This window comes from Oratosquilla oratoria, chromosome 7, assembly GCF_046742065.1.
Source record: "Oratosquilla oratoria isolate Oo_2021 chromosome 7, ASM4674206v1, whole genome shotgun sequence".
Taxonomy (NCBI): Eukaryota; Metazoa; Arthropoda; class Malacostraca; order Stomatopoda; family Squillidae; genus Oratosquilla; species Oratosquilla oratoria.
Window position 1 is genome coordinate 23,608,660 of NC_134783.1, and position 10,000 is coordinate 23,618,659.

The following is a 10,000-nucleotide window of genomic DNA, read 5'->3' on the forward strand; positions in this document are numbered from 1 at the left end:
TTAGTATGTGGCCTACCTTTTTGATGTGGCCTACGATTTTTTTTTTTTTTTCTGGCATTGTATGTGGCCTACCTATTCGATGCACCGAGGAACGCGCCAAGCTTTGCAGTATATATAGTTTGTAATCTTTAAGTAATAACAGTTCTCCGTCTGTGATTCCTTTGTCATCACTGTCTAACAGAGGTACGTTTTTCAAATTTTACCATTACGTTTTAATGTTGTTTTTTAAAGTGTAACTTACTAGTTTAAACTTGTTGCTATATTCTAATTATTTGTTTATATTTTTCATAATTTTTCATATTTCTTTGCAGTTAACCTTACCCATCCAGAGATGTTGCTCAGAGAATTTTATTTGACAATTGCTGCTAGTGATGAAAGTGCAACGTCATTTTTACGAGAAAAGGGTGTCCTACAGGAACAACATTTATGTGAGAAGTGTGATGGTCCCATGAGACTAGCAAACAAAAAATCCCGTGGACAAGAGAGAATGGTCTGGAGATGCAAACGAAAAGGGTGCCAGGCAACCAAATCTACTCGAACTGGGAATAAGTTTTTCATTTATACAGATCTCAATGGTAAGTTAAATAGCAGCCTGTCATTGTACCAAATTTTAGAGTTGGTTTACCTGTGGACCCTTGGAATGGGAGTGGAGACAGTGCAAAGTATTACAAGAAGGTCTAAACCAACAATAGTAGACTGGTTCAATTATTGCCGTGAAGTGTGCTCTGCAATAGTTTCTGTTGAAAAGAGGGGTCAGATGAAGGGCACTGACTTTTCACCAGTACATATAGATGAGGCACGCTTTGCTGGTCGCAGAAAGTACAATAGAGGTCGCATGTTAGACGGTGATCATGCACCAGAAGAAGATGAAGATGAAATTGCTGAGAATAATCGCAATCATGGACGGAGAACCGAGGGTCCATGGGTGTTCGGGTTGATTCAAGGACGAGATGTGAGGTACTTCTATGTGGAGAAGCGAAATGCAGAAACCCTTATACCAATCATCCAAAGGGAAGTGGAAGTTGGTTCGGTAATCCACTCCGATGAGTGGGCCGCTTATCGTCAACTACCGTAACATAGCTTTATTTAGTTCATTTGATAAAATCTTTTAAAAGTCTTGAAAAAAACAGCAACAAAGCTTTATTTAGTTCATTTGGTAGTTATGAGCGAGGCTTCTCAAGTACTCGACAGTATACATGTTTTCAAACCTAAGAACAGTTTCATGTATTCTTCTGTCTGCATCTCTATGCTTTTTTAGTTTCTGTGGTGGTTCATGACCGGCCAGTAACTTTTCATAATATGCATCTCTACCTTTCTGTACTTTACGCAGGCCATCAATTAATTTCCATATGGTGGGATGTTGCATGCCAAGTTCGTATATAAGTCGACAGTGGGCTGCCTACGCGTTGTTTTTGCGGTCTTCCACATCTAACGTTCTCTGATAAAGGTTCCAAATTTCAGGGAGAAATAGAGGAGTTCGTCTTCCATTTCCTCGTCTGTTCTGACGACCAACATATGTATCTTCAAACCAGTTGAGTAAATCTTGAAGATCTTGCGGCAGTTCGGTCGCTAGAGTATCCAGATACTCATCGATCTTGTTCAAAGACACAAAGGCAATGGCAATAATCATTTTAGCTTTTAACGCAAAATCTGGATCAGTGTTATACAAACTAGTGAACCGTACTCTGGCCAGATGTTTTTGCATATTTTGAGCTAAATGAAAAAACATCCTTTTATTTGAACATCAAGGAATGTTTCCTTCATAGCACTGTGTGCAGCTTGTTCAAAATCGCAGGCGATAGAACTGGGTTTCAAGTTTGGTTCTATTTCTTTCAATAACTCGAACATTTTCACGTGTGTGGTGCGTTGCTTGTTGGGCAAAAGAGCATAAACTGTAGGGTGAACTCCTCCGTGTTTTTCTTACCATGATTATATAAACCTGACAAAAGAGGCTGGGAGCAATACCGAATGTGCCATCGGCAAATAACATATCAGATGTATCAAGTACTGTAGCCAGCTTTGTCTCCCAAAGATTAATATTTGGTCGTGACTTGGTCCACTATCACACAGTAAAAAAATTTCTTCCACTCCTGGTTGAGGGACATATATTCTGTACATTCTATAATACAAACAATTGTTGTAAGTCAGCTGGATTGGTGGGGGCGTTTATTACTGAATTACGCTTCCTCCATATTATTTTCCTCAAAGCAGACATATTAGGAATGGCAGCTAGACTAGACTGGGATATGTCTGTCAAACATTCATTAACAACTATAGTCGATGATTCAAGGGTTTCCTCTCCTCTCTTTTTTATATTAGTTTTCACAAATACAACCTCTACTTGTGCAGCACAGGCTTCATACGAATGACTGTTAAGCTCTTTCACCATCTCTCCATCTTTAGTATGGAGCCGTGATTTGCACCGATTTTTTTTTTTTTTCTCACAACGCCAATATTTCAACTCGTTGTCAGCTTTGCTTGTTCTGTCAAAGACGTATAGGAATCCGTTTTGAGTGAATTTTTCTTTGCCACGTTTCGTTAATACCTTTTCAGCCATCATATGGATAAAACAAAAGTTTTTAGTTATGAGTGAATTTTTCTTTACCACGTTTCGTTAATACCTTTTCTGCCATCATATGGATAAAACAAAAGTTTTTAGTTAAAAATATATATAAAAACATGGTAAAAGAACGAAACACTTGCGACAGCGCTAACTCAATTGAGACAAAGGACTGACAGACTCAAGTCTCAACTCAAATGTCATTCGTTGGCAGGAACAAAAGCGTCCTCTGTCTCTACGAGTAACCAGAGCAAACAGCTAAACGAGCTAGTTTTCCTGTTTCTAAATATGTATATCATCTTTCAATTTATAACTGATATATTGTAATTTTGTATTGATTTATAAAATAAAATCCATCAAATGACAGATTTATAAAATAAAATTTATAAAATAAAAAGATGTTTGAGGCGCCAAAACAGCCGGCGCCCAAACGGCCATGCCTAAACGACCGTGCCCAAACGGCTGCGCCTAAACGTACCCTACCCGGGCAGGCAGGCCAAGAAGAGTGTGAGGTTGGACGGGAGGTTTCATAATGAGGGAGGTGAGTGGACGGGCATGAAATGATTCGGTGGAGAGTGGTGACATGATGGTGTCGAATCCAGGATCAGTGGTAGTATACTTGCATCGGCATGAAGGGATGCAGTTGATGTACAGAATGCAAGGCGGCTGTATTTTCTATCACCTCTTTTAATTCAAAGGGTGTTGTAGATGCTGAGCTGAATATATTGTTGGCAAGTTGTGTCTTGCTGAGGATATATGTCATACTGAGTTTTTATTAGCCTATTGCCTCAGTGTGCTCCCTATCAGTCGTCCACTAAGCTTATCCTACTTTTGGCTACCTCCCGTGTAAGGGTTAAAAAGCCGTTAGTATATGCATGTGTGTACTTTTGGCATAATGATTGTAGGTATTCCATTTGATATTGTCATGTTAGTAGAGAGCCATTTAGTCGAGTGCCCTAGATGTGCATGTGAGGTAGACCAGAGTTACAAACCACAAGTTAACACAGATCTGGTTTTTCTTCATTTCTCCTTTCTTTGTCTGATTTTAGTGTCTTTTCGCAATACTCTCCCTAGTAAAGACTCTGGGTATCTTAGGCCCTTAAATGCAGCGGAGATGTAGGCCTTTATAATGTCCTCGTTAAAATACTCCTCGCTGCATATTCTTAAAGCCTAAAAGACTTAAGACCTGATTTATTCTTTTCGTCGTGTGCACAAAAAATAATGGATAAAATCGTCCTTTCTTGTTGGTTTACGGTACACCTTCAACCTGACGCTGTCACCCGATCTAATAATGATAGATTTTACGAAAGTGAGGGAGTCGATGATTACCACTATAGAACAACTGAACGACGTAGATTATAGAATCAAATTCACCATACAATATATATATATGTATATATGTGTGAATATATATATATGTATATATGTATATATATATATATATATATATATATATATATATATATATATATATATATATATATATATATGTGTGTGTGTGTGTGTGTGTGTGTATTTACCTAGTTGTATTTACCTAGTTGTATTTTACGGGAAGGGGAGCTATGCTCGTGGGGTCCCGTCTTCATATCTCATTTTATCTAAACTATTTTTAAATTCATGTATTGTTTTTGCACACACCACTTTCTCATCTAACTTGTTCCAACTGTCTATTACTCTGTGAGGAAAGCTGTTCTTTTTCAAATCTCTTCTATAGCTGTCTTTTTTTATTTTCTTTCCGTGTCCTCTAGTATTTCTGTCATCCCATTTTATCAGATTCTCTCTGTCAGTAATTTCTATGCCTTTCATGATTCTGTAAATAGCTATCAAATCTCCTCTCTTCTTTGCTCTAGTGTCTGTAGTTCAAGTTTTTCTAGTCTCTCTTCATATGATAGTTTTGAGAGTGTTGGTGCCAGTTTTGTAATTGCTCTTTGTATTCTTTCAAGTTTTTTTATACATTTTTTTTGTACTTGGTGACCATATCGTTGCTGCATATTCCAATCTTGGTCTTATCAGGGTGATTAGGATTTTCTTCACCATTTCTTCATCCAGGTATGTAAATGCAACTTTGATTGTTCTTATTAGATTATAAGTCTCTCCAAAAATCTTATTTATATGTTTCTCAGGTGACATATTATTCATAACAATGACTCCCAGGTCCTTCTCATTTTCTACTTTTTTTATTCCTTCTTCTCCCAATTTATATGCTCCTGTTATTCTGTTTTTGCTTTTTTCCAAATTCCATTATACTACACTTTTTTGTATTGAACTCCATCTCCCATTTCCTACTCCATTCTTGTACTTTATTTAGATCTCTCTGTAGTGATTCACAATCTTCTTCAGTTTTCACTCTTTTCAGTAGTTTTGCATCGTCTGCAAAGAAGCTCATATAGCTTTCTATTTCTTCATCCATATCATTAATGTATATAGCAAACATTATTGGGGCCAGAACTGTTCCCTGCGGAACACCACTTATTACTTCATCCCATTTTGAGTGTTGGTTTCTTATCACTACTCTCATTTTTCTTTCTTGCAAAAAGTCCTCCATCCAATTTAGTAGTTTGCCCTGTATTCCTCCTTCAGTTTCTAATTTCTTAAGCAACTTCTTATGTGGTACTTTGTCAAAAGCTTTCTTTAGATCTAAAAATGCACAGTCCGCCCATCCATCTCTTTCCTGTATTATATCTATTAGCCTTGAATAGAAACATATTAAATTGGTGACGCATGATCGTCCTTGTCTGAATCCAAATTGCCTTGGATTTAACACTGTTTTTTTTTTTTTCTAAATATTTTACCCATCTACTTTTGATCATTCTTTCACAAATTTTTGCTATTGTACTTGTTAGAGAGACTGGTCTATAGTTGATAGGTTCTTCTTTATTTCCTCCTTTGTATATAGGTACTATATTTGCTTTTTTCCAATCTTCTGGAACTTTTCCTTCTTTCAAGGAACTATTTAGTATGCTATGTATTTTGTCTGCCAGTTCATTCCTGCATTCTTTTAGTATCCAGTTTGCTATTTCATCTGGTCCATGCGATTTTCTGACATCAAGATTACTCAAGTGTGTTAATATTTCATTCTTTGTTACTTCTATTTCTTCCATAGGGGGGACTTTCTCTTTCCATTCGTTCTCTTCAGGTTGTATGTTCTCCCTTGTAAACACCGATTTAAAATGTTTGTTCATAATTTCCGCCATTTCCATTTCCTCAGTGTATTCAACTCCCTCCTGTCTTAATTTCTCCAAGTCTTGTTTGTTTTTCAGTTTATTGTTTACAAATCTGTAGAATAGTTTCGGTTGATCTTTACACTTTTCTATGATATCTTTTTTCATATTTTCTCTTTTCTTCTCTGCACATTTGTACATATTCATTTCTATAGCAGGTATATATTTTCCATTTTTCAGGTCTTCTGTCTTTTTTTCATCTGGTCCAGGCTTTGTCTCTTTTGTCTTTTAACTCCCTACAGCTTTTGTTGTACCAGCATTTTACATATTCTTTTTCTTGTTTTTGTCTTGGGACATACTTTTCCACTCCTTTTTTGTAAATTTTTGTCAAAATATTCCATTTCTCTTCTACTGTTGTTTCTTCTTTGTATATTTCTTCCCAGTTTTCTTGTTGAAAGAATTCTCTTATTTCATCAAAGTTTGTTTTTTCATACATCATTCTTCCTTTTCTGTATTGATCATTTCTTTTGATATATTTTTCTTCATTAAGTTCCAGTTCAATCAATATGTGGTCACTTTTACCTATTGGTGTTTTATGTTCAATTTTGTCCACTATTCTAGGTTCGGATGTAATTACTAGGTCTAGTTTCGATGGCTCTTCTTCATTTCTATACCTAGTATTCTCCAGTATCCATTGTGTCATTGTATGGTCAGTAACCATCTCGAGTAGTACGTTTCCCCATGAGCCGTCTCCACCCTTTACTGTCATTTCTTCCCAGCAGATTTCTTTGCAATTAAAGTCGCCCATCATAACTATTTTTCCTCCCTCTTCCATTATCTTGTTTAATGTTATCTTTGTGTCCTCTAACATACTTTAATGTTCACTCTCTTCCCATGAGGCTGTTTTGGGGGGCACATAATTTATCACAAACTTTCTGTTCTTCTTATCTCTGTCTTCTACTTCCATCATTATCATTTCTATTGTATTCTTTCCATATGTGACACACTTCACGTTTATATCCTTCTTAGTCAGGAACATAACTCCACCCCCTTCCTTTTTCACTCTGTTTCTAATCCAATAATTATATGCATCATGTCCTACACTGTTGGGTGGTAGTGGACCTTTTAATTTTGTTTCTACAATTCCCATTATGTCTGGTTCTTTTTCTTTCAAAAAATCATTCAGTTCATTCAATCCTGTTATTAATCCATCTATATTTGTGTAAGACACTCTTAGTTTTCTGCCACTTCCATTGTGTTCTCTGTTTCCCTTTTGTTTTTCTCTTATATGTCGACTTTCTTTAGTTTCATATTTACTACTCTCCAATAGAATCTCTCTTTTTCTGACTCCGTTCTGTTCTCGTGTTTTTCCTTTGCTTCAAGTCTTTTCTGCTTTTCTTCCTCTCTTTCCTCTTTATTCATTTCCCTTTTTATCCATACCTTTTTATATTGTTCACTTGTTGCTAGTTTCCCTGTTTTGGATAAGATATTCTCAGCCGTAGTTTGTGACCTGAATTTAATCTTGATTGGTCTGGTCTTGTCTGTACTATATTTCCCTAGCCTGAATTTCTCTTCGATTTGTTTCATTATTTCTGGTTCATCTTCCTGAACTAATTCTAGTAAATTTCTTACTTTTTCATTTTCCTCATTGATTCTTGTGGTTCTATCTGGGTTATGTTTCTCTTCCATTCCTAATATAATTATACATTTCTTTTTGTCTGCTAAGTCTCTTACTATATTCTCCTTCTGTCTCATCACTTTAATAACTGAGTTTTCAGTTTGTTCATTCATTTGCTGTCTGATTATGTCAGTGAATGCAACCTTGCTATTTTCATGAATTTTTTTCCAACCCTCCTTGTTCTCCATATTATTCTCCTTTAAGACTTTATTCTCATCTTTTACTTCTTTTAACTGTTGTTTTAATTCTTCAATTTCCTTAGTTAAGTTTTTGTTCGCCCTCTCTAGTTCTTCCAATTTTTCAACTCTTCGTATAATACTGTCAACATGACCGAACCTACGCTCCAAGTCCTCGATCATCTTATCGACCTTCTCTTCTAGTCTTGTCAGTCGGGGGTGGGTGGGGGTGGGGGGGGGGGTTGTGTGTCCCCCCACCCTCTTTAAATCCCTGGAAAATATTCTCATCACTTTCTACTGTATTGCTCTTGTCTATACTTCGAATCTTTACATTTTTATTAGACATTTGATCATCATCGGGAGGCCTTTTCTTTACCTTTCGCCTGTCTGCCTGGGCCAAGTCTACTCCTTCCTCATTTCCTTCCATTTCCCTCAGTAATCCCTCCCCCTTTCCTCTTTCCCTACTTTCCTACTACTCCACGAACAATTTCCCCCCCACCCTGTAAATACAATAGGCACTTCTCTTTGCGTTGGGATCCACAAACTTCAATTCTCTTCAGAACGTCTTCTAAGCCGTCCATTCGTTGAAGTGTGTGTGTGTGTGTGTGTGTGTGTGTGTGTGTGTGTGTGTATTTACCTAGTTGTATTTACCTAGTTGTATTTTACGGGAAGGGGAGCTATGCTCGTGGGGTCCCGTCTTCATATCTCATTTTATCTAAACTATTTTTAAATTCATGTATTGTTTTTGCACACACCACTTTCTCATCTAACTTGTTCCAACTGTCTATTGCTCTGTGAGGAAAGCTGTTCTTTTTCAAATCTCTTCTATAGTTGTCTTTTTTTTTTCGTGTCCTCTTGTATTTCTGTCATCCCATTTTATCAGATTCTCTCTATCAGTAATTTCTATGCCTTTCATGATTCTGTAAATAGCTATCAAATCTCCTCTCTCTCTTCTTTGCTCTAGTGTCTGTAGTTTAAGTTTTTGTAGTCTCTCTTCATATGATAGTTTTGAGAGTGTTGGTGCCAGTTTTGTAATTGCTCTTTGTATTCTTTCAAGTTTTTTTTATACATTTTTTTGTACTTGGTGACCATATCGTTGCTGCATATTCCAATCTTGGTCTTATCAGGGTGATTAGGATTTTCCTCACCATTTCTTCATCCAGGTATGTAAATGCCACTTTGATTGTTCTTATTAAATTATAAGTTTCTCCAAAAATCTTATTTATATGTTTCTCAGGTGACATATTATTCATAACAATGACTCCCAGGTCCTTCTCATTTTCTACTTTTTTTATTCCTTCTTCTCCCAAATTATATGATCCTGTTATTCTGTTTTTGCTTTTTCCAAATTCCATTATACTACACTTTTTTGTATTGAACTCCATCTCCCACTTCCTACTCCATTCTTGTACTTTATTTAGATCTCTCTGTAGTGATTCACAATCTTCTTCAGTTTTCACTCTTTTCAGTAGTTTTGCATCATCTGCAAAGAAGCTCATATAGCTTTCAATTCCTTCATCCATATCATTAATATATATAGCAAACATTATTGGGGCCAGAACTGTTCCCTGCGGGACACCGCTTATTACTTCATTCCATTTTGAGTGCTGATCTCTTATCACTACTCTCATTTTTCTTTCTTGCAAAAAGTCTTCCATCCAATTTAGCAATTTACCTTGTATTCCTCCCTTCATATTCTAATTTCTTAAGCAACATCTTATGTGGTACTTTGTCAAAAGCTTTTTTTTAGGTCTAGAAATGCACAATCAGCCCATCCATCTCTTTCTTGTATTATATCTATTAGCCTTGAATAGAAACATATTAAAATGGTGACGCATGATCGTCCTTGTCTGAATCCAAATTGCCTTGGATTTAGTACGTTGTTTTTTTCCAAGTATTTTACCCATCTACTTTTGATAATTCTTTCACATATTTTTGCTATTGTACTTGTTAGAGAGACTGGTCTATAGTTGGTAGGTTCTTCTTTATTTCCTCCTTTATATATAGGTACTATATTTGCTTTTTTCCAATCTTCTGGAACTTTTCCTTCTTTTAAGGAACTGCTTATTATGCTATGTATTTTGTCTGCCAGTTCATTCCTGCATTCTTTCAGAATCCAGTTTGCTATTTCATCTGGCCCATGCGATTTTCTGACATCAAAATTACCCAAGTGTGTCAATATTTCATTCTTTGTTACTTCTATTTCTTCCATAGGGGGGACTTTTTCCTTCCACTCAATCTCTTCAGGTTGTATATTTTCCCTTGTAAACACTGATTTAAAATGTTTGTTCATAATTTCTGCCATTTCCATTTCCTCAGTGTATTCAACTCCTCCTTGTCTTAATTTCTCCAAGTCTTGTTTGTTTTTCAGTTTATTGTTTACAAATCTGTAGAATAGTTTTGGTTGATCTTTACACTTTTCTAT

The 10,000-nt window shown here is 36.1% G+C and overlaps 1 protein-coding gene across 1 annotated transcript in view; it reads left to right on the forward strand.

Annotated features, from left to right (window-relative positions):
- Window positions 1–3,455: 3,455 nt before the first annotated feature.
- Window positions 3,456–10,000, forward strand: part of LOC143026772 (uncharacterized) — a 22,370-nt gene continuing 15,825 nt past the window's right edge. The window contains exon 1 of the mRNA XM_076187543.1: window positions 3,456–3,572. Coding sequence (XP_076043658.1) covers window positions 3,456–3,572 — 117 coding nt within the window. The remainder of the gene's footprint in view (window positions 3,573–10,000) is intronic.